Here is a 25,681-nt window from a genome sequence, read left to right on the forward strand (position 1 = left end):
TAACAGTGGCCAGCTTTGTTCTAAGAAGGCAGCATCAGCAATCAGGCGCATTAGTCTCTCTCTGCCTCACTGAAGCTGGCAAAAGCACAATGACCCCTCATTTCTCTCTGAGGCAGTCGGAGGTCTTTGGGAAACAGCAGCTCTTACTTTCTTCTGTACTCCACCACATTAGTATTTCATGTCTAAAACTAAGGAAGAGTCACAGGTAAGGCTGTTCCTGTTGTCTTTTCAGCACCTGTTGAAGACCTTCCAGGAGTCTTTTTAAGTGGAGATTTTTATCCCATGCTGTATCTGTATGGGATTTCAAATTATTTTTACCTATGAAAGTGCTTTTAATCGTTATAACTCTTTTTGTACATGAAATTGTGTAATTCTTGTTATCACTAACATGGGAAGCGATTCGTTATTGGAATTAAATATATACATTAGAGAGAGAGAGAAATTGCCACCACAGGGACATAACGTCAGTGGCTGGTGCAGAGAGGGTTGAAAGAATGTACACAGGAGACTGGTATTGGGTTGAATTAGGCCATAACTTTATTGATTACAGGAAAGAGTAGGTTTGGCTAAGGTGTTGGGCATGTATCCAGCATCAGGCAGCTCGCCTGCTACGTAATAGGAACCCTGTGAGGTTGACTCTGTGCTGGGGAGCCACCCCTGACATGGATTGGGTGCAATGACCCTGCATAGGCCACCATTGGGAGAGGTATATTGGCCCATTGGTCCCTCTGTGGAATCCCAGACAGATTCACTCCTCCTGAACCCCTCTAATGGGGTAACCCCACAACTAAGGATCCAACCCAATGCCTTATCTGCTATGAGGTAGGCGAAAACCTGAAAGCTGGTCAATTTGCTTGCAGGGGGGAAAATCCTCACTGGTCCCAAATACCATGTAAACCATAGTAAGGTGCACATGCCAAATTGCCAGCTCCCCACTGGGTGGACCTTTAATAGTCTGGGTGGGTGGGTGGAAAATCCTGCAACAGTCAGCAGACAGGGAGAGCTGTACTTGGCTGCTCTCTTAAATATGTCCCTACTTTCACTGGCCTAGCAGCCAAGCAATAGAAGGTCCAGCACAGTCAAAGGTGGGTGGCACCAGGTGGCCAACCTCTCCCTGGTCACACAAGATGATGGTGGCCTCCCTGGACCATCTACAGCCACGCCATATTGTCTAAATGAGTGGAGTTGGGATGGGATGTAATTTGGAAGCAAATGTTGGAAGGAACAATCTGCCAGGCACTTTGCGCCCAGAATCAGAGGCAGACAGGATCTCAAAGCAACCTTCCCTTATATTAATAGCTTTCACCGTGTCCTCTTCTCAGCGCCCCTGAATCTGATTGCCAAGTTGTGGCACCCTTGAACAAAACCCAGTGGCAGGGTTTTGTCACGAAGTGTCACAGTGCTGCCTGATGTGTTTGCAATGCCAACTGGCCAGCAGGGACATCAGGCATCAGGGTTCTTGTTTTTCCTATCCCCTTTGGCTTCAGTTGCTATGTTGTTTTGTGTCCCAGCATTACGGCAGCCAATGTGAGACAATGAGGATGCTGAGGTTTGTTTGCTTTGTATTTATCTTAGTGAATGTACTGGAAGGGAAATTGACTGATTTTACAGAAACTACATGCACACCCCTAATGACTGCTACAGAATGCAGTTTTAAGTTTTGTAAGTCATAAGTGCTTAAGGGTGATCAGGGCTGGCCCAGGACATTTTTCTGCTAGAGGCAAAACACAAAATGCCACTCCCGCCTCTGCTACATGCCTGCATGTGAAAGAACACCCACTGTACATCTTTTTGGCATGTGGCCACTGCTGAATGCACACACACTGCTGCCTAGGCACATGGTGGAGAAGGTGGCGATGGCAAGTGGCATGGAGACTGGATCTGCTGTCCCACCAAGCTTTCTGGAGCCTGCTGCCCTGAGGCGACTGCCTCACCTTGCCTCATGTGTGGGCCAGCCCTGAAGGTGATCATAGGATCCAGAATTTGTGTACTGTTAAAAATGAAGAAAAAAAGTTACTTCCAGACTTTGGTAATAAGCTTATAGCTATATCCGAGTTCACGGAACAGTGCCTCTCCTCTCATCACATTAAGACAAGGATCTGACCAAGTCTGTGGCTTTTTCTCAAAGTGGGAGGAGTTTCCGCCTTTGTTATCTTTGAAACATGTGTGCCATTTACTGCGGCAGGCCATTAGATTTGATGGACTTTCCAACTTTATGATGCTGTTCTGTGATAGTTTTAAGTTTTGCAATTATTCAGCTTGCTTAATTTATCAGGTTGGTACAATGTTCCATGTGGTTCATATCCCTAATGGCGCCTTTGCTACCACTGCGCCATGGCGCTTGGACAGCTATTACTACCCAGCGCCTTTAGCTTTTCAGAGGGCTCAACCCACCCCAATACTCTGCTCAAGGAGGCTGCACCTTGCTGCGACTCTGCTCAAGAAGCTGATGAGCCTCTCTCTGGTTCCTCTCCTCCGACGATGTCCCTCAATGCTCTGGGACTGACTGCGTGGCCAGCGGCAGTTCCGGTCCCTCTTTCGTTGTTCATGAGCAGACCAGAGTGAAGCCTGCTCCAACTCAGTCTGCTCCGGTTGCCCTCCCCCCCCCCAGGCCTCTACAGATAGGTCAAAATTTGAATCTGGGTTTGGTGGGAACCCAGCAGGCCCCACGACGGCCAGGGGAGCAGAGCAATGGTTGACAAGACGGTGTGGCCGCAGGAGGCCAGGAAGCCACGCACCGGGCCACAAATGTCACCCATTGCTGAACTGTGTGAACTGCCATTAACGTCTTAGCATGCATGATTAAACAGAGTATGCATTACAGTCCAGATTTGTGGTGTCAGATACCTGTTTCAGATGCTTCAAACCAACGCTGATTCAAGTAGAACTAGAAATGTAAAAATGCCCTGATATGAATGTGCATAATTATGGGAACAGAACTCCTAGGCAACCATTTTGATAAAGAGACAAACAATTTGCTGTAGACTAAAGATGTACAAAAATGATCTATAGGAACGAATGTTTTGAAATAATACAGGCGGCCAATGTTCTTGTGCAACCCATTTAAAGCTCTGTAATTATGATCATAAAATTGTTTGGATAATAGAACATTTCGTTCTTCTGCTTTCTCAGCCTTTTCTGTGTTTTCACGCATCTTTCTCATCTAACTCCTCTTTGAAGTATTTTATGCAAAGATTACAAATGTATTATTTCCTCTTCATATTTGTTGTGTTATTTCCATTTGCAGTTGGCAACATGGGACTCTGAGAAGGGGCTGAACGGCAGTCTGCAGGAACGGCGCTTGGGCAGTGACTTGCAAGGATTAACACTGAAAGTGGTGACTGTCTTGGTATGACCATATTTGAGTTGAGGAAGCAAAATGCTCAAAAATGTTACTTGCTAGTCTCTCTCTCTCTCTCTCTCTTTTTCTCTCTCTCTCTCTCTCTCCTTCCTTCCTTCCTTCCTTCCTTCCTTCCTTCCTTCCTTCCTTAACCCATCTTTTATTTCCCCCACACATACACTTTAAAGGTTTTGTTCAGTTCTCTTGTCACCTGCAGCACATTATGCATGGTATTGTCTAATCGGGAAAACAGCCATGAGAATTTCCATTTTTGCAGATTCTCCCCTGCAAGGGCCACGTGAAACTAGAGTTTATGAATGTTGTGTCAAGGTATCAAAATGTTACTTATGTATTGCCTTTTTATACCGCCTTTCTGCCAAGGCACCCAAGTTGATTTGCAATTTTAAATACTAAAAAAAAAAAAAGGTGCATAGAATAAAGAGCAGGCCATTGACAATCAATTCATGAACACAGGAAACGGTCGGAACACTGGTCCATCTAGCTCATAATTCTTTGTGGTCTCCCATATTCCGTTGCAGTACAGTATGATACTTATGTAACACTTAGAGCTAATAAATATATACTACTAGGGGGTGCCCCCCTGCTCACTTTGCCTGCCATGCTTGCTCTCCCTGCCTCAATTTTACATTGCCCAGGGTTTCCCTCTCTCTGTTTAAGGTGGGAGAACTGGAGTTCAAAACTCCCTCTCCTCTTAGCCCAACTCCACATCACAAAACCTTTCCATTCCACCCCAGGTTCATCTCTAGCTGTCCACCCGTGTGTGGGGACTATATCTGTCCTCTACCTCCTTTGTCACGTAGGGCAGAGTAGGAGTTGAGATTCCTATTAACCCTCAAGTGCCTCCCCACACAACTCTCCCATGTTTACCTCAAGTTACCTCCCCCTTTTTTGCGCTTGTGTGGGGAAGCCCCTACCACCACACCTTCTAGGCTGGGGTCAAACTAATCTCCCTCCCCACACTCTAAACTCCCTCAGCAGACCCAAATCCTTATCTCCCGCACCCAAGTTCCCACTCTTAATTTAAAGCAGGGGTAGGCCTCTTCATTCTTTTCAGTAAGCGCTTTCATACCAGGCAGTATGTTTGGGGACTGGATGAAATAACGTGGACACGAGGAAGTTGCCTGAACAAACTTACCCCAGCATTACCCTCCATTTGGCTTCTCCTGCTTTTTCTATTGCTTTGGGAGTCCAAGGTGGGATGGTCAACATTCCTTCACCTGGTAACTTAGCAACAGTGCTTAAGCTTCCTTAGCAAAGGTGCTGCCTGCCAAAGGTGCTGCCTGCCATCTTAGAGTTGTCTCCATGCTTTGTTTTATAACTTCCTTTAGAAATGTCCATTGACAATGATAATGAGGTTTTTTTAGAGGTGTGGGATTCCACGCACACACTAAAATGTTGCAGGGTGCTATCTGACTTATGGCTCAGATTTTGAACTAAATAAACTAAAAAGAGAAAGGCTGATTTCCTAACCTACTGCAGCTCTGGAAAAAGAAAAACCTACAATGTACTTGCAAAAACAGCACCTAGCTTAGAAGTTATTTGCTGCGTTGAACATTGTGACCTCAATATGTTGTTTTCTTTCTGTATCAAAAGTGTATGGGCATGCCAGTTGCTTGTTTGTGATGTCAAATCCAAGTTGAAAGGAGACTGTAGTCTGCAATATGATGTATGCAAGCCCCCTTCCACCTCGCAGCTTCAATTCTTTGCCCCCCTCCCTTTTGCTTTTGCTATTCTCTAAGATCACAGTGCATTAAAGCAACTTAGAGTGCTTCAGTGAGATCTTTAGGACACCCTCCCCCCTTGCAATCTGTTATTCGCTTTCTCCCCTCCAGCTGTTAAGGGTCATGATCAGATCTCCTGTCTGTCCAGGAGGTGAGCTGTTCTACCCCTGAGAAGATGTCAGCAGCACTTTGCATAGATAGCCAAGAGCAACGGCAGTAAAATCAGTTGGGCTGGCATCCCCCTGGCAAGTGAGCGTGTAGTCTATGTCATATTGAAACCATCACCCTACAGGATCCCCTGTCCTCTTGTGGTTTCCAAAGTGCAGTTCATTAACTCTCAAAGTACCTTGGGGGGCCAGCCACTCTAAGATTTATTTTTGGGTTAGTTTAAAATTATGAATAATGGAAGAACGAGTAACAGATTTCTCACTTTTATCCTGGAAGTCTCTCCCCGCCACCCTTTGGAAAGTCAATCCAATAAATGTGAAGCTAAAGTGCTGGAGGCTTGGCAACATCACCATTCTGGGTGCCATTGATACCGTGAGCTGGATTATCTTTGATTAATCACCTTTAAATTTCCATTTAAGCATCAGCTTAAACCTTGCTTTGTTCTCAGGAAGAACCTTTTGTTATGGTGGCTGAGAATATACTTGGACAGCCCAAGCGCTATAAAGGCTTCTCCATTGACGTCCTGGATGCACTTTCGAAGAATCTGGGCTTCAAGTATGAGATATATCAATCTCCAGATGGCAGATACGGGCAGCAGCTCCATAACAGCTCGTGGAATGGCATGATTGGAGAACTAATTAACAAGGTATTTAGGGCAGAAAGACGATATATTCTGTGAACTGCCTTGAGACCTCCGGGTATAGGGTGGTATATAAATTCAATTAATAATAATACAGTCATACCTCATGTTACGTTTACTTCATGATACGTTTGCTTCATGATTACTTCCGGGTTTCGCCGCTTGTGCATACTCAGACGCGCAAAATGACGTCACCGCTTGCGCAGAAATGGTGAATCACAACCTGCGCGTGCGCAGATGCACTGCTGCGGGTTGCGTTCTATTCATGTTGCGAATGGGCCTCCGGAACGGATCCCATTCACAACCAGAGGTACCAGTGTAATAATAATAATAATGATAATAATAATTGGAGAACGAACTCAACAAGGCAATCCTATACCTGCTTAATGAGACTTACTCTCAGGTAAATGGGTATAGGATTTGACCTAAATTGAGGATATGTAACATGTCAACTATATGGAGCCACTTTGCCTGCCTCAAAATACTGCCACTGTAATAATTACTGAAATTAAAGGACTAATATTTGGAACATTGCCTTTCTAACATCAGAATGTACATACTTGGGATGTGCCATAAATCCTTGGAAGATTTCATTAGCCTTATTGAAACAATATCGGCTTATTTTGAATATCTCAGATATTTTACCTAAAGAGAAACTTCCTATCTGTTTCAATTTAGCCTATAAGTGAAATCCTGGGAATTTTTCCCTGTGAAACTTTGCTAGATTTGTCAACACACTTTTTTTGGTTTCCCCTTGAAATTCTGCAAATGTTTCACCTGAGGAGGAACGTGGAAATGCACTTGAATTTTCATTTAGAGGAGAAATCCAGTGGCCACTCTAACAGATAACAGATAACTTTGTGAAATGGCTAAAGGATGGAACTTACAAATAGGGGTGTACATTATATGCACACAACAGCAGACTACGAATTCCCCTTACATGCTTTATGGCATCTTTTCTGCTATCGCTTTCTTACTAAAAGCCACTCCACCTTGATTTCCAAGTGGGCTAGATGCATGCTTTTTATAGTAATGCTATTTTATAATGAACAGTTGAGTGGTTTCCCAAAGAGCAAGTTATAGTTTTGCCTTAAAAAGAGAGAGAGAGACTTTTAAAATGTAGAAAATAGAAAACACATCTCAAAGTGATTGAGTAGCAACTGATTTGGGGGCACTTGTGTTCACTTGGATTAAGTGAACGCTGCTTAAAGCAAAACGGAACAGATTTCACCATTTAATCCTTAGGAGCACAGATGCTGGAATATATTTTGTAGGAAACATCACTTCATTTCTGACCGAGGTTGAACATTGTCATAGCGATAGAATGAAACCTTAGGCATTTATATTCAATGGTGTGGCCATTTCCAAATACTTTTGCTCTATTGCATTATACTGTATTGCTTGTCACCTAGCATATCTCCTCAGAGAAAGTGTAAGATGCAAATGAAAGCAAAACATAACATCAAAAAACTGTTATGGCTATAATGCTGTACAGGAATATCCTTAATCTTATCACTATTTCAAAGCATCTCGGTAGTGGCACCCGCCCTGTGGAACACCCTCCCATCAGATGTCAAGGAAATAAACAACTATCTGACTTTTAGGAGACATCTGAAGGCAGCCCTGTTTAGGGATGCTTTTAATGTTTGAAGTTTTATTCTGTTTTTAATGTTCTGTTGAAAGCTGCCCAGAGTGGCTGGGGAAACCCAGCCAGATAGACGGAGTAGAAATATTATTATTATTATTATTATTATTATTATTATTATTATTATTATTATCATCATCATCATCATCATCATCATCATCATCATCCTGGATGTTCATGTCACCTTCGTTCTTTGTTTGTTGCTTTGAAATAACAGACTCAGTCCTCAGAAAATCAATCTGCTTTGGGAGCAATTCAGGATAGGCTATTTTGCGCATGTGAAAAAAGCTACACATGAGCAGGGCTGAGCATGCAAAGCTCCACCTCCAAGTTGTAGAGCAGCCTTTCTCAACCCTCAACAAGGGTTTCCCATATTTGGGCCTCCTGCAGTTTATGGACTACAGTTCCCATCATCCCTGACCCCTGATCCTGCAAGCTAGGGATGATGGGTGTTGTAGTCCAACAACATCTGGGAACCCAAGATTGAGAAAGGCTGTTGTATAGGGAGAAGCTGCGTTGTGGAAGGCCTCGGAGAAGCTCCTTGCTTTAGTCCATCACCTTCCACAAGTGGAAGTGGGAGCTGGTATAGAGCTCATATGCAAATCCCACACACAGACAGAATTCCTGGGTAGAATATGGGACTCCTCTTTTGATCTGTCCATTTCCTGCTAAGTGTTAAAGGGACACCATCAGAGCATGTTATTCTTTACAGCAAAATCATTTTAGGAACGCAAACTTCTCCTCCACCTTGTTTCCAATTGTTCATTTCTATTCATCGTTGCAGCACAATTCATGCATTGATGTAGGGTACAGTGCGTACAAAAACAAATTAGCACATAAGATGAATAGTTCATACAGTGAGTTGTATGCAGTAATAAGCAACCACCAGCACCCTGTGCTTTCTTCTTCATAATGGCTCAGTGAAATGTTTTGCACATCTAGAGTGGTTTTGGAATTGTGTTTTTCAAAGAGCAGCCCCACATATGCCACAGATGGGAAGGTATTTGTGGGCAAGGAGGGGATTTTCCAAAGGAGCTTTGTTATGACATAGGCTGGCCTACCGTTTCACTTGAAGCAGTCAATAGTCGCAGTTCCACTCAGCACATCCAAGCCTTTTGAATCCCAGACCTTGGGTACTGAAATTTATTTGAATGGATAAGGGTCCTGCAATTATAGTTCATTTGCATACGCAACAAAATCATGTCGTACATTCCTCCCCCCCCCCCGGACTTTACCATTTAGTCTGAATGTTCTTCACAACGCCCTCTCCCCTACAAAGAAAGGAAGCATGCAAGAGAGAAAGGCTCCCAGTGGTATTCTAGTTTTCTATGGGTAGAAAATCCGTTTCTTTCTTTCTTTGTTTTTTAATGGTAGAACATTGAAACCTTCATGCCATCACCTGCAGCCTAAAAAGGAAACAGGAGAATTCCACCCAAAGTTAACTAACTCGCTGCCCTCATGCTAAGCATGGCGTCACATCATTCCCCCACCAGAATCTGTGTCCACACCAGTGATAATGTCACCAGCCCTTCTTCATTCTGAAGGACTTAAAATATGCAGAGGCCAGCGCCAGTCCAATATGTTTTGTTGCCTGAAGCGGAGCTCAGATGGCATCCCCTCCTTGCTTTAAAAAGCCTTACAGCACCATTTAGACACCAATTCATCTGTTCCCAGCTCTGTGGTGCTTCCTGACGCCATTCACTTCATCCTGCAGCACGGCAGGGCTAGATATGCAATTTTTTTTTTTCCTTTTTGCAAATAGCCAGAGTGGATTGCTGCATCTAGTCCTGGTCTTTGGTGGAGTGTGGCTTGTTTATTCCCCTTTCCGCCATAACTTTTTCGGAGCAGAACCTAGCAGTTTTTCTCCTTCCTTCCCACCTTTCCTTTACTGCTGAATGGCAAACAGTTCCACTGGACCAGGAAAGGCTCTGACCATTGTTTCTGTTCCCTTTGCAGAGAGCTGACTTGGCCATCTCCGCCATCACTATCACACCGGAACGAGAGAGTGTTGTAGACTTCAGCAAGCGCTATATGGATTATTCTGTAGGAATCCTGATCAAGAAACCAGAAGAGAAGATCAACATCTTTTCTCTCTTTGCCCCCTTTGATTTTGCGGTGTGGGCTTGCATCGCTGCGGCCATCCCTGTTGTTGGCGTCCTGATCTTTGTGCTGAACCGAATCCAAGCAGTAAGAGCCCAGAACTCTTCTCAGTCCACTGCCTCTGCTTCCTCCACACTTCACAGTGCCATTTGGATTGTGTACGGGGCCTTTGTTCAGCAAGGTACGTGGTCAAGTATTTTTCTGCCTGACAAAAAAACCACAGTACTGATGGCTATTCACTACTTTTCAGTCTCAGCACAAAAGGGTAGGCCGTCGACTAACCTTTCGCAAATAATTGCTTGAAGGGTACATTACAGAACTTGTTCTGCTACTGACAATACACTTTGAGTTGACATAGCGTGATTTCACAGCACACAAAACATGTATATTTCTGTATTCCTAGCTGCTTGTTAAAGTCTCATTTTTAGTTGTTATTTTATTTCTCCCTCACACTTTAAAAGTAGTATTCTAGGGCAGTGATACACAAAACACTATGTTGGTCTTTTAAGCTGACCCCAAATAATCCGTTTGTGCCAAATTATATACTTGTGAGTGAACACGACATGATTTTATTATTCTTTATTAAATTTCTATACCGCCCTTCACAGGGTGGTTTGCAATATAAAAAGGCAGTAATACATAATACAGAAAAAAATAAAAACAATACCCCCACATATAAATTATTCTACTTTTGAAAACACCCATATAAATATGGTTTGTTTGTTATTTTAGGACATTAGGAGGGTAGTATTTTATGGCTTATGTAAATGTGCTGAGGTTTCCCCCCCACTATATATATAGCAAATTGTTGTAGTATTTATGCTTTGTGGCTTTAAAAAAAGCCTTAAGTGCCATTAGTCTTAAGTGCAGGGTGAACTTTTTGAAAAGTGACTGGAGTAAAAATTACTCGCAGCGGTCAGGAGCTGCTAACTGTAGCTCCAGTTGATGTGCATTGCCCTATAAAAGCTAGCTGAGCCTCTGAAATAAATTTTCTGATACAAGGTCTGTCTCAAACGCACAAGCTACCTTGCCTCTTTGAGCTAAGCTACTAGAACAGAAGAATCCCCAACAGCTCTCACATATGTTATACATATACAACCCAGGTTTCCTAAAGTAACCAGCACATAAACAGATACATACAGAAATGCGTGTACCTCTGAAATAACATGTATGTCTTAATACAGTTACAGAATTATGCTGCAGAAATGTAGATGACTATGAATGAGCTGCTGAGGTATTAGAAGGCACTCAGTAAAATAGGCAGTCCGATGTAAACAAGACTCGGTCAGAGTGAAACTGCCAGATTCAGTGTATAAATCTGTTTAATTCCTCCTCCATCCCTGTTTTGAACATGCGGAAAATCCTCACCACATTATTTTGTTGTTCTCGTAGCTAAACTCTGTATGTGAAACTGATCAGTGACTGAAAGAGCAGAGGTTAAAGGGCAAGAGGAATTTTCCATGGAGTGCAGGGTCCACTGTGGCATTCAACACTAAAAGGACGTCCCTCCCTAACTGCTGCACTCTTTTTGCAGTGTCAGTATTATACCTATTTTCAGCCTGGGCTCCTACTGGGGGGAGAGTTAGTTCAATGTATGCATCTCATCATGCAGTGAAGCAGACTCCTAAGAATGTAAACTCTACGTTACTGGATCAGATCAAATTCCATTTAGCCCAAATAGACGCCTCTAGACGCCTCTAGAAATGCAAAAGGGGGGGCAGTAAATAAAGACAACAGTGGTCCTACCCTGCCTAGTGTCTGGTAAATAATAATGTGAAGAGTAGATTAGAGCTTGTTCCATTATTCCTTAACCTTCCACAACTTAATAGGAATGATCCAGCTACATATAAAAATCTTCTGGCCCTTTAATTTCAAAGTTAGAGATAAGCAAATCTGTAACCAAAACAAATAGAATTGTAGGGATCTTCTTCTTCTTTTCTAGATTATTCCTGAATGTGTTCTTTTGTCAACTGACTTCATTTGAAGTCTTGCATTTCAAGTTGAATTTTGTTGATTACCACATGGAAGTAATCGTAATCCCCCCCCCTTAATTACAAGGATACATCTTGCAAGGTTGTTAGAAAAGAAATTGGGAGAGGAGCAAGATGCAAAACTTTTAATGGGAAACTTTGCCCACTAAATGTGGTCTCATTGAGATAGTTGTCTCACAAGCTTCAGTAATATAAAAAAGAAGCACTTTAAATTAAGCAACCAACAACAGGTGTAATCAAAGATCGACTGATAGCGAAGGTGCCTATGAATTAAAGGAGAAGCACAATTGTGTAGGAATCATCTATCCCCATAAATGATTTAAAAAGAGCAAGAAATGATATAACTAACACCATAGTCTCTTGCTCATAATTTGTTTTATCTTAATAAATAACTAACGTCACCATCTTTGCTTGGGGTGATTAGTTTTGGTCAGGCTTGTATAGATTTCTATAGTATAGTATGGGGATTTACAGCTTTTTGCTTCCTATACTATTACACTTTCCTTTCTAACTGTGGGATATGAATGCAGTAAATAAATAAATGTGATGTTTCACTCACCCTAAATATGGTTTTGCACGACCAGTTTGTCCCATTACATGGTGATTTTTGACAACGCACTGAGGAAACGCGTCTGTGGGAAATGTTTTTCTTTGGGTTGTGCCCAATAGAGTTGCCACCAAGATCTGAACTGAATTTAGCTTCTTAACAAGCAAAATCTTTCTGAATTTTAGGAGAAACCAAAAGAGTTTCACTAAAACTGTGGACGCTTCTCAGTGAGTTCTTGCTTTTAATGGATTACTTCTAAAACGGAATGCAAAGCACAATTGGAAAAACAAAATACAAAAATTCCTTCCAGTAGCACCTTAAAGACCAACTAAGTTAGTTCTAGGTATGAGCTTTCGTGTGCATGCACACTTCTTCAGATACGTAAAAACTAGTTATCTCAGGGATTGGGATGCAGACTATTAAACTCCCTAACATGCACATTTTTGTCATGGAGTGTGGCTTCCACCCACCATGGCCATGTATTCAAATATACAACCTTCAACCTGTAGTGTAAAACTTGATCCACACAAGCAAACAGATCAAATGGTACAGAGTTTGCAGAACTGTAGCATTTCGTCTTTTAATCCCCACAATTGTGTAAATGTGTGTTTCTTTGTGTGTGTGTGTGTGTGTACATTCAGCTTTTTATGATGATGTTCATTAAAATACAAAAGTTGTGGGCTTAGAATGCTAACAGAGAACTACAAGACAGGAATTATAGACGGGCATTAGCCTTTGTAAATAAGTTCCCAAGAGCTCACTCATTTTCTTATATTTCAGGTGGTGAATCTGCAGTCAATTCCATGGCGATGCGAATTGTGATGGGTAGCTGGTGGCTCTTCACTCTTATTGTGTGTTCATCCTACACAGCGAACCTAGCGGCATTTCTCACTGTGAACAGAATGGACAATCCTATCAGGTAAGAGCTTTTCCCTACCACATAGCCGAGAAACCTGAACATTTAAATAATAATAATAATAATAATAATAATAATAATAATAATAATAATAATAATTTATACCCCACCCATCCGGCTGGGTTTCCCCAGCCACTCTGGGCGGCTTCCAACAAAATATTAAAATACAATAGTCTGTCAAATATTAAAAGCTTCCCTAAACAGGGCTGCCTTCAGATGTCTCCTAAAAGTCTGGTAGTTGTTTATTTCCTTGACATCTGATGGGAGGGCCTTCCACAGGGTGGGCGCCACTACCGAGAAGGCCCTCTGCCTGGTTCCCTGTAACTTCACTTCTCGCAGGGAGGGAACCGCCAGAAGGCCCTGGGCCTGTGTCCAAGCAGAACGATGGGGGTGGTGATGCTCCTTTAGGTAAACTGGACTGAGGCCGTTTAGGGCTTTAAAGGTCAGCACCAACACTCTGAAATGTGCTCAGAAATGTACTGGGAGCCAATGTAGGTCTTTCAAGAACAGTGTTATGTGGTCTCGCCAGCCGCTCCCAGTCACCAATCTAGCTGCCGCATTCTGGATTAGTTGTAGTTTCCAGGTCACCTTCAAAGGTAGCCCCACATAGAGCGCACTGCAGTAGTCCAAGCGAGAGATAACTAGAGCATGTACCACTCTGGCGAGACAGTCCGCGGGCAGGTAGGGTCTCAGCCTACGTACCAGGTGGAGCTGGTAAACAGCTGCCCTGGACAGCGAATTAGCCTGTGCCTCCATGGACAGCTGCAAGTCCAAAATGACTCCCAGGGTGTGCACCAGGTCCTTCAGGGGCACAGTTACCCCATTCAGGACCAGGGAGTCCTCCACACCTGCCCGTCTCCCGTCTCCCCAAAACAGTACTTCTGTCTTGTCAGGATTCAACCTCAATCTGTAAACATGAAGAAAGGTGTATTGGGCAGGAAGGAGGGCATTTGAAAAGGTTTGGGGACAGCAGTTGCAGTTTGTGAGAAATACCCACTTGGAGTGAAAAAGCCTCACCCGCCTAACTTTGTTTTGCCATCACTTATCAGAAACTAATTCAAAATTTCCTCTGAAACTGTCAATGCTGAGAAACTGCAGTGCTATTATTTATTGAAAAATGTTAATTCTGCTTGAGAGGCCAGGCTCTAGGATCTGCCATATGGCTACAGCTGCACAGGCTCATGAAGCAAAAACTATAGAACATCTGGCCTTAATGTTTGCGGGATGTATTTGTGTAACCTCAGTTGTATGTGTCATTTCATATAGTTATGCGCCGAAAATTGCACGTGCGTAAGGGAACACGCTTCCACAGCGTGGTTGCACTGAGAGCAGCAGAGGTCTTGGAAGCAGTAGAGTGGAAGATAGTACACATCATATATCAGCATGGTAAATCTCCCTGGCTTATAAAAGTACTTCATAGTTTTACCCTTAGTAGTACATTTAGCCTTTTTACCTTTCTCTGTGTCAGTGATTAAAACTTCCAGCCATTCATCCTGAGGTGCAATTGCATCCAGCTGTCAACAAAATTGGCAAGAGCCAGCTTCCAGCTGATTCGTTACAGTCAGTGATAATCTACAAAGGAGAGAGCAAGACAATTTCATCTGAAGACACCTGCTTAAATATATATATGTAATTTTCTTCCCACATTTCTTTCTGAAAACATTAATTGATTCTTCCATCTCAACTTAACACTAAAGAACTATTTGCAGGCCTCAGTCCTTTCCAGACCCTCCAAGTGTCCCTATTTTCCAGGGATAGCCTTGGATTTACAAAAGCCATACTGGTTTCTGATTTGATCCTGGAATGTCCCACTTTTCCTTAGAACGCCCCTATTTCCATCTGAGAAATGTTGGAGTGTATGGTAGGAAGCCTCTATTTACATTGGGTAAATGTTGGAAGGTATGGAGTTATGTGACCCATGAGCCAAGGAAATGAGAACTAAACAACCTTTAGAAGACATCTGAAGGTAGCCCAGTACAGGGAAGTTTTTTAATGTTTAGTATTTTTTTATTATTTTTTTATGTTGGAAGCCGCTCAGAGTGGCTGGGGCAAGCCAGTCAGATGGGTGGGGTTCAAATAATAAAATTATTATGATTATTCTAGAATGTTGTTGTTTAGTCGTTTAGTCATGTTCGTCTCTTTGTGACCCCATGGACCAGAGCATGCCAGGCACTCCTGTCTTCCACTGCCTCCCGCAGTTTGGTCAAACTCATACTGGTAGCTTCGAGAACACTATCCAACCATCTCGTCCTCTGTCGTCCCCTTCTCCTTGTGCCCTCCATCTTTCCCAACATCAGGATCTTTTCCAGGGAGTCTTCTCTTCTCATGAGGTGGCCAAAGTATTGGAGTCTCAGCTTCACGATCTGTCCTTCCAGTGAGCACTTAGGGCTGATTTCCTTAAGAATGGATAGGTTTAATCTTCTTGCAGTCTATGGACTCTCAAGAGTCTCCTCCAGCACCATAATTCAAAAGCATCAATTCTTCGGCGATCAGCCTTCTTGATGGTCCAGCTCTCACTTCCATACATCACTACTGGGAAAACCATAGCTTTAACTATACGGACCATTGTTGGCAAGGTGATGTCTCTGCTTTTTATTCTGGAATAGGACATCCCTATTTTCATTTGAGAAATGTTGGAGGGTATGCCTTTCCCTGTTGCTGGAATAGATTAGCTCAGTTCTAAAGAAGCTGAAAGTGTCTTTTGTTTCTCTGAAAACCTTCCAGCTCATCAGAAGAACTTGTGCTTGAGTGCTGCTATATTCTGCATTTGAAATTCCTTACCTGTTAAAATTATCCATGGAGCACTTTTCTCCACTTTTACCTCCAAACACACAATACTCCATGACTGCATTCCTTCCATGATAGACTGTATGGCTTAGCCTTTCAGCTTGTATCTCTGTTTTCTATGAGTTTTCTTCCCTTGAGCTCAGTGATAATCTCTTTACGTGCCCAGGAGCCATGACCTGCCATCCCGCAACGTGTCTTGAAAAGACTACCCGCGACAATATTCTTTTGGTTCAAATTAGGCCACAACTTTATTGATTCCAGGTGGATGGGGTTTTGGCATAGACATTGAGTATATGTCTATGCCAGTGTGGTGCAGAGAGCCAGTGTGGTGTAGTGGTTAAGAGCAGTACACTCGTCATCTGGTGAACTGGGTTCGCATCTCCGCTCCTTCACATGCAGCTGCTGGGTGACCTTGGGCTAGTCACACTTCTCTGAAGTCTCTCAGTCTCACTCACCTCACAGAGTGTTTGTTGTGGGGGAGGAAGGGAAAGGAGATTGTCAGCTGCTTTGAGACTCCTTCGGGTAGTGATAAAGTGGGATATCAAATCCAAACTCTCTTCTTCTTCTTGTTTCAACCAGCCCACCTGTTGGTTGATTCTCCAAGGGGTTGAACCAGTGGTGAGGAAATCCTATGACATATGTCAAATAGGTTCTTCCCCACACAGATCACTACTGAGAAGAGCTGTGGCCCAAGACCCTGCCTGGGCATCCAGACATGAGACCTCCTCTAGGGTCCCTTTAATGGGTTACTCAATTCCCTTGGAGGGACTTACAACCTTCCCTCCGACCATGACCAGCTTTTTTACCCAATGCCTTACCCACCAAAGTTGTTACAATTGCTACGAGGTAAGCAAAAACCTCAGGTTGGCCAACTGACCAGAAAGACAAATACCTTCCAGCCCCTAATATGGCAACCAATCATAATTCACAGCAAGATCAGGAAACAAATGCTACCCCCAAGAATGGTAGGAGCTGGCCTAACTGTTGGTCAGTTAGGAGGGAGATTCTGTGAAACTGAAGTGCCATGTGAGGGGCCGGCACTCTTTATATACTCTGGGAGCAGACCTGAGTGAAGACTACAAGGGACCCAGTCAGGCTTGCTTGCTGAACATGCCCGCCCCTTGTTCTGGTTGCTATTGGCCCATTTGCAACCAATTCAAATGCTTCCCAGCCAGCAGGAGAGGTTTTTTACATCTCCTTTCTGCTGAGGACCCAGCCAAAGAGTCTGTGGAGGCAGCAGGATGCACCATGCTGCAATGCCACAGTACCCTTAGCAGTTTGCAATATATAGTGGTACCTCGGGTTAAGAATAGGTCCGTTCTTAACCTGAAACTGTTCTTAACCTGAGGTACCACTTTAGCTAATGGGGTCTCCTGCTGCCGCCGCACGACCGCACGATTTCTGTTCTCATCCTGAAGCAAAGTTCTTAACCTGAGGTACTATTTCTGGGTTAGCGGAGTCTGTAACCTCTGAAGCGACTGTAACCCGAAGTACCACTGTACTAGGGAAGCTTCTGCATGGAATGGGGTGTGTGGAGGGAGAAGTGTTCCATTAGATGGTTTAGGCAAGCCACTCTCTCCCAACTCCTCAACAATTTTCAGTGGGGTGATGTTAATACTGATCTGTGTTTCACTGTTGTGAGAAGTATTGAGAGGGTATGTGTGAAACACTTTGGGCTTTCTCAAATGTTTTGTAAGTAATGGTATGTATCAGCACTAAACCACACATTGTGTGTGCGTATATCGCAAATAAAAAATAAAGGACTCCTGGACAATTAAGTCCAGTCAAAGACAGCTTTCCGGGTCATGTGGCCAGCATGACTAAACTGCTTCTGGCACAACAGAACACTGTGATGGAAGCCAGAGTGCACAGAAACACTGTTTACCTTCCCACTACAGTGATACCTATTTATCTACTTGCACTGGTATGCTTTTGAACTGCTAGGTTGGCAGGACCTGGAACAGAGCAATGGAAGTTCACTGTATTGCATGTATTTGAATCGCCGATCTTCCAATCGTGAAGCCCAAGAGGCTCAGTGGTTTAGACCACAATGTCGTCCATATCTACACACACACACACACACACACACACACACACAACAACAACAACAACAACAACAAAAATCCCAAGTTCAATTCATGTAGGTTTGGGACAGATCTCTATCTGTGGAAGCTTCATATAGACCAGGCTTCCTCAACCTCAGCCCTCCAGATGTTTTGAGACTATAATTCCCATCATCCCTGACCACTGGTTCTGCTAGCTAGGGATCATGGGAGTTGTAGGCCAAAAACATCTGGGGGGGCCAAGGTTGAGGAGGCCTGATACAGACACTACTGAGCTAGATGAACCAACAGTCTTGACTCTGAATAAGGCAGCTTCCTTTGTGCCTAGAAAACCTTTAGCATGTTTTATCTGGAAGGCGTTTTCTGGCATTCATTTCTGTAAGGTACTTTCAAACATTACATGATTATTGCCATTTGGATGCCAAACTCTCATCTGATTCATCCAGTGCCAGGCATAGAGTCTTGCTGTGTGTTTCTTGTGCTAATGCATATTGCTTTTGCTTTTTTGAATGGATTTCCAGTTCCCCAAGCATTATAATTACACATAGTACAGAACAGCTGTTTGCTACTTTGAGCTTCCCCAGGCTTGTAAGGAACACACATCTGAATTAGGTTTCTTTTCAGAAATAGTGAAATTCAGGACATCAAATCATAGCTGCCAGTCACACCCACTCATCTGAAAACCAGTCATCTTCCGAGATTTCCTCCCAGTGTTAGTTTGCTAACCCCTCTCCCCCCCCCCATATTACTATCCTGCCCCCTCAAAGAATGTTTGACTGGGCTACAATGCCCCCTTCCTACTATTACATGATTCCTCAGCGGGCCTTTCCCTTTTATTCTCATCACAACCCTATAATATAGCAATCTGAGAGAAGACCACCAAGGCTGAGTGGAAATGCAATCTGAATCTCCTCCATCTGAGTCCAGCACTTTTCCCAACATACCACTTAGGGCTGACCCAACTATGGGCTTCGCTTGTCCACTCTCCTTCCTGGAGCCATGGCATCTGCTATGTAGCCCAGCCCTGTGTGTGCCTGAATTTAATTAGAGATGATCTGGATTCCCATGTTGCTGCTTGTTTGCAAGGATAAGTGTGTGGAGTTTGCAACTACATACATATTCTAGGGCCCAGGTTCAGGAGCACCCTTCTGGTAATAATTAAGTGCCACGCTAAAAACAAACAAAGTAGGACACATAGAAAAGTAGGCTGTCTGCAAATTCAAAGGCATTTCAAATTAAAGCCTTTGTCAGATAAGCTTTTACATTTACAGTTTTTTAATGAATATTTTAGGTACGTCTGTTTAACTCTGTTCCTTGATTGCACACACAGAGTGTGTCTGTTTATATAATCATATTTATTGTCTGGTGATTTGGAGTGTTGTCAGAATTTGGACCTTAATTCCCAAGTTTTCATGTTTGCTTATGTCAAGGTTGAAAACCTAGTCAAGTAAGACCCCTATTAACATGATCTTCCCTTCTTTGTTTTCTTGAAGAGAAATAATCACGTATATCAGCATTTACATGGAGTACCCAGCCCACAAGTGATCTTTTGTGTGTGATGCATTGCACCTTCCCCACCCATCTCTCTGCCCACGCCAGTCTGTTTTAAAGTCTTTCAGGCAGGGAGCTCCCTCTTTAAAATTTATTGGTCAGCATCTAATAATTTAGCCCTTTAAAAATAAGATAAGATGAAGTTGAGCCCTTGGCTCTAACCCTTTTGCTCTTGATGGTGATTCCCCTTTCTGCTGTCACCACTTCCTAGCATCTTCCTGTTGTTAAGGGTGGGGTGGTTCCATAGCAACAATAGAATTTCACTACTGTCAGGATGTATAGAGGCAGCACATTTCCCAGGCAACCATACAATGGCCCCGTTCATTCTTTGTACACAGAGGCATATTTATGGGAGCGTGATTGGTTTGCTCACACCAGGTGCCAAGCCGAGGGGGCACCGGAACAGTGACGTAGAATGGAAGGCAAGAGAGTGGGGGCACTGAAATTTGAAAGCCCAGCTTCCGCCACTGTTGTCTGTATAATAAAAGAGGATCAGATTTGTGGCAGAAATTTGCCACCCCTTTGCCCACTACTCAAGAGATAAGAATCCACCCATCAAATAAATACATAGGTGGACAGAGCCTGATAGAAACCGTACTAGAACCTTAGAGCAGGAGGAATACTAACAAAGATGTCTTGGAAAGGGCACAACATTCACTGCATGTTGTTTTTCATGAGACAATCTTTAAAATTCCAGATCAACTGAAATGAGTTTGTAAACCCCCTCTTGCATCTTCCGACCATCTGCATTTGTGCAGATTGCCCCAGTGTGGTATACGTGACTTTCCCAGGGCTTTCCAGGCTAACAGAAGAGAAGCCTTTGTTTATAAATTAAGCCATGCAGGCACAAAGTAAGGAAATAATCTCAAATGCCTCATAATTAAGTGTCTCTAGCTTGTATTTAGGGATAGGGAGACACATTCTGCAATATTGCAAACTCACATTGCCAACGCATTATTTGTGATCCTTGTCAGAAACTCTGAAGCTGGATGCTTGGTGATCCCCGGAAGGCCAGTGCTTGGTATTAAAGGCCCATCTGCCCTATGGGTGAGCCGGCTCTGAGCAACACTGTTTCATAGTTGAAAAAGCTTATCTGCATCTAACAGATAGTGATAGAAACAGACTAACAGAGAAACAAACAGGCATAATAAATTAACAATATTGAACCTGTTTAACAAATTCCAGTAACGTAAAACTGAGCCAACAAAGTTTGTATAACTATCCAAAGGACTTTTTAAAAAAGCATAGTCTTCATCAGTCACCTTGAAGTAGTCTAGTAATGGGGACTGATAGACCTCACTTAGGAAGCCATTCTATAGAATGAGAGACACAATGGAAAGAACGCTAGTCATGGTTGGCACCAGTCCTGCTTCCAAGGTTGAAGGATTTCCAGGAGGGCCCTAGATGATTATCTTTTTTTTTAATAAATATTTATTAAAGTTTTTGAATACAAATACACAAATAATAAACAATCTTACTTCCAACACAACGTAGTTTCATCAATTCTTTGGACTCCCTCACGTCTCCCGCTCCCATTTTCATCGTAAAAGGTTTTTCCAAGCAAATTATCAACTTGTTTACGGTCTTATATCCACTCATTTAAATATAATCTAGCAATTCTCCAAAAAAATTATGTTTTCTTTAATCTCACTTATCATCGAATTCAAATCTAGTTTAGTGGTGGCCAATTTTTATAATCTAGCATCCTTCTTAACATTCAACCAAGTTACAATGTTTTTGTAAATACATCTTAAATTTCTTCCAATCTTCTTCAATCCTCTCTTCTCCCAGGTCTCCGATTCTGCCAGTCATCTCGGCCAGTTGCATATAGTCCATCAGCTGCATCTGCCACTCTTCCAGTGTGGGTAGATCTTGAGTTTTCCAGTTTTTAGCAATGAGTATCCTTGCTGCCGTTGTTGCATACATAAAAAATGTTCGATCCTTCTTTAACACCTTCTGGCCGACAATACCCAGGAGGAAGGCCTCTGGTTTCTTAGTGAAGGTATACTTAAATACCTTTTTCAGTTCATTATATATCATTTCCCAGAAGGCCTTCACCTTAGGGCATGTCCACCAGAGGTGAAAGAATGTTCCTTCATTTTCTTTACATTTCCAACATTTATTATCAGACGAATGGTATATTTTGGCAAGTTTAACTGGGGTCATGTACCATCTATATATCATTTTCATTACATTTTCCTTCAGAGCATTACATGCGGTGAAGTTCAGCCCAGTGGTCCATAACCTTTCCCAGTCCTCAAACATGATGTTATGCCCAATGTCCTGTGCCCACTTTATCATAGCCGATTTAACCATTTCGTCTTGTGTATTCCATTTTAACAGCAAGTTATACATTCTAGATAGTACCTTAGTCTTTGGTTCTAACAATTCTGTTTCTAATTTCGATTTCTCCACCTGGAACCCTAACTTTTTGTCATTTTTAAAAACTTCTTTAATCTGAGCGTAATGTAACCAGTCTCGCACTTTATCCTTCATTTTCTCCAAACTCTGCAATTTCCAATTGTCTCCATCTTTTTCTAATATTTCCCAATATTTTGGCCATTTGGCCTCCATATTGGGTCTTTTTCGGGCCTTAGCTTCCAGAGGCGAAAGCCACCTTGGAGTCTTGTTTTCCAATAAGTCTTTGTATTTTGTCCAGACATTAAATACTGCTTTCCTAACAATATGGTTCTTAAAGGCCTTATTGATCTTAACTTTGTCGTACCATAAGTATGCATGCCAACCAAGGGCCCTAGATTATTATCAAAGTGCAGAGAAGGAACTTACAGAAGTAGGCAGATGCCCAGGCACCAAGTAAATAATAATAATAATAATAATAATAATAATAATAATAATAATAATAATAATTTATTTATTTATACCCCGCCCTCCCCGGCCAGAGCTGGGCTCAGGGCGGCTAACACCAGTAAAATTACAGTAAAAACATAATAAGGGGGGGGACCAATTTAAAATACAGGTTAAAATGCAATTTAAAATGCAGCCTTATTTTAAAAGTAGCCCATAGATCAAAACCATAAGGGGAGGGAACATAAGGGTCAGACTGAGTCCAAACCAAAGGTCAGGCGGAACAGCTCTGTCTTGCAGGCCCTGCGGAAAGATATCAAGTCCCACAGGGCCGTAGTCTCTTGTGACAGAGCGTTCCAGCAAGTTGGGGCCAGTACTGAAAAGGCCCTGGCCCTAGTTGAGACCAACCTCCAAAATGTTGTCATTTGTGGACCTTAAGGTCCTCTGCGGGGCATACCAGGAGAGGCGGTCCCGTAGGTACGTGGGTCCTAGGCCGCATAGGGCTTTACATGACCGGCACCTTGAATTGGGCCAAAAAAAAAATCACTGGCAGCCATTGCAAATCACATGGAACTGGTGTGATAGAATAAAATGTCTAGTTTTCATTAGCATTTCAATCTGATAACGTAGGGACAGACAGGAAACCTCTTTCTGTTACGTGCCTGTCATTGACATCCTGAGAAAGAATCGGCCATGATGGCCTTAAGTTTAGTACGTACCCTTGGAGAGATGAAAAGGGTTTACCAATTTATAAAGTAAGGTAGCAAATGTTCCCCAGTGTGGATGGCCTACACTATTCATAAGAAGAGCTGTACATTATAATTTCCACAGAGTGCACACTACATGTTCTAGCAATCAAACGTCTCTTTGGTATTTCTCTGCATTTCCCTGTTGCTTCCTTGAAGCACGAACTGCTCTCTCCTCTTTCTCTTTCCAGGCTGTGGAAGCAACATCAAGGAAGCATACTTTAGAGCGTGCCCTAGAACTTTTAATACCACAAGCCCTGTCAGATTCAAGAACTTCAAAAGGAGTACTTTGTAGACTTTCTTTTCATAAGACTAATGGGATTGCCAAAGTGAGAGTCCCAGTGACCTCTGCTTGTTCTGATTCCATAGCAAAGTTCTAGATCCACCTTCAGTTTATTAATATTTTTCAGTGCATGCGTTATCAGTGAATGGGATTATGAAAGGGAAAATAATGAACCACCAGCACTGTAGGTCATGCAAATCAGCACCATTTAATTAAAGCACTATTTTTTAAACCGCTACACAATAATACTTTTATTGACTTTTATATTGCAAGTTTGTAATTTCATTTATTTATTAGATTTTCATTGCCCCCTAACCTGGATGGAAGCACCATTTGTCTCATAGAGATGCCAACATACTTTTTCAGAGTTAGGCCCAGGAATGAGCAACTAGGGCTCAGTAATGCTTTCCTCAAAATAAGACATAAGTATTCAAAGCCCTGGGAATCTTCTGCAGCTTAGATTTTAAAAAAAAATGAGAGGGGAAAGGCTTATTGAATAAAGAGCTTCTCAAAGAAGATACGGGATTAGAAGCAAAAGCCCATACCCCAGTGGGAGAGTGGGCTTTTGCAACTAGCATGATTCCCCCCACCCCAATATAGTTCTTCAAAGCAGCTCCCCAGTAAAGTGATAAAGATGGTTGACAATGACTCTGCAAAGGAGGCTGCATTGAAGAGCTACCCTTGGTGAATATGGGAGAGGAACAAAAACCCATCACTATCAAATATACTTGGGCTGCAAGGGTCTCATACGGATGGACTTTCTCTAAGAGTAGCTCTTCAGCTGAGCTCCCTTGCAAAGCCATTGACAACCATCTCTGTTGCTTTGCTAGAGGGCTATGTTGGAGAAGTACATCTTGGAAAACAGGAATGGGGGCCAAAATCTCAACCCTGTGGAAGACTATTTTACCCCAAGGTTCCTCCGTGGGCCTTGGGGGTGGGGTGGGCTTTTTTTCATCCAGTTTTCCTGGGGACATCTCTTCAAAGCTGCAAAGCCACATGGAAACATCAGCTTCCCCAATGGTTCCTTAGCGAGCTGAGCTTTTTACCAATGCTTTGGTAAATATATCAGCCCAATTCAAAGCCAATCTGACGTGAACTGATAGGAGCTGGCTGGCAGCTCCCAGTCTTGGCTACCATGTTTCTTTACAGCACTGCACATGATACCATGGTCTCTTGGGAATGTGGTGTTCAGTTTTAACTGGTCAAAAAGAAAATCTGGCCAGTTCAGCTGCTAAATATAGCCAAGTCATGGTCAACTCTTATATAAATGATTGCCTTTTAGAACTGTTAGAATAAACAAATAATTATGCTAAATGTCAAAACTAATCTGTTCCAGAGAACCCTTTAATCATGTCCTCTCATAATCTTTATCGAGCACTATGCCAAATTACATGGAAGCCCCTTTTAGCCCAAACAATCTCAGTGGACTCTCTGGTACTTCTGATTCCTGTGTCACTGGAGTGATTGCTCTTGTGTTTATTTCTTCCTGAAGTCTGTATTCCAGTTCCTAATGTGACTCGCCTTTAAGTTAGAACACATGGCTAGCTGGAGAAGCAGAGGGCAGAAATTCTCTAGTGATGATTTCAAGCTGTGCTCCATGGACCACTAGTGGTCTGTGAGCTTCATTCGGGGGTCCGTGGCGTATCTGTGGATTTGCGTCTGAAGATGGGAGACAGCATATTCATCATATTAAATATCCATATGACTTTTTAATTGCATTTTATTGATTATTTAGTTTCTTATATTGTATATTCAGTAAAATACAAGATATAAGAAATAAAATAAGCAATTAAAATACACTTAAAAAATCATAAAGCATCTGGCTCGCCACACTACAATTGCTGCCACAGGCAGAAAAAATCATTAAGTGATTTGCCAAGACCATCAGCAATTTTCAGGTGGTTTTTGGAAAGCAGAAAATGGTAACCATTGCTCTATTGATAATCACACAACAGTTGCTGCTCCTAAATGAGGAATGTGTGACCTTTATTCCTGCAAAGGGGCTCTCGCTAAGGATGGCATTGTATCAGATTTCTTTTTTTCTTCCCAACTTCGATCTTTGTTGCTGAAGTTTTGATAGATGTGTCTCCAAATCTGAGTAGCTGGATAAAAAGATATGAAGCAGGTGGAAAGCAAATCTACATAGATTATCAAGGTAGTTTGTTACTTCCATTTTAGGCAAAAGCATTTGTCATTCACCAGATGTGTCTGATTCAAACAGAATGGTTTCATGCCAACTTTATGATACACTTGATTTAGGTAAAGTGGCTAAAACCTGCTGTTGGGACTGAGTTGTTCTTTATTTCAGTCTATCACTTTAGTTGCTTTTCTTTCTTTTTACTATTAATTATATTGCA

General features: G+C 42.6%; 1 protein-coding gene across 6 annotated transcripts in view; it reads left to right on the top strand.

Moving 5' to 3' along the window:
- GRID1 (glutamate ionotropic receptor delta type subunit 1) overlaps nucleotides 1-25,681 on the top strand; it is a 737,412-nt gene that overhangs the window by 649,484 nt on the left and 62,247 nt on the right. For all 6 annotated transcript variants that reach the window (XM_081861132.1, XM_081861134.1, XM_081861135.1 and 3 more), the window contains exons 9-12: nucleotides 3,248-3,349; nucleotides 5,699-5,896; nucleotides 9,492-9,816; nucleotides 12,954-13,092. In XM_081861132.1, the coding sequence (XP_081717258.1) occupies nucleotides 3,248-3,349; nucleotides 5,699-5,896; nucleotides 9,492-9,816; nucleotides 12,954-13,092 (764 nt within the window). The remainder of the gene's footprint in view (nucleotides 1-3,247; nucleotides 3,350-5,698; nucleotides 5,897-9,491; nucleotides 9,817-12,953; nucleotides 13,093-25,681) is intronic.

Source organism: Podarcis erhardii (assembly GCF_964252035.2).
Source record: "Podarcis erhardii genome assembly, chromosome: 5".
In the NCBI taxonomy this organism is placed as follows: domain Eukaryota; kingdom Metazoa; phylum Chordata; class Lepidosauria; order Squamata; family Lacertidae; genus Podarcis; species Podarcis erhardii.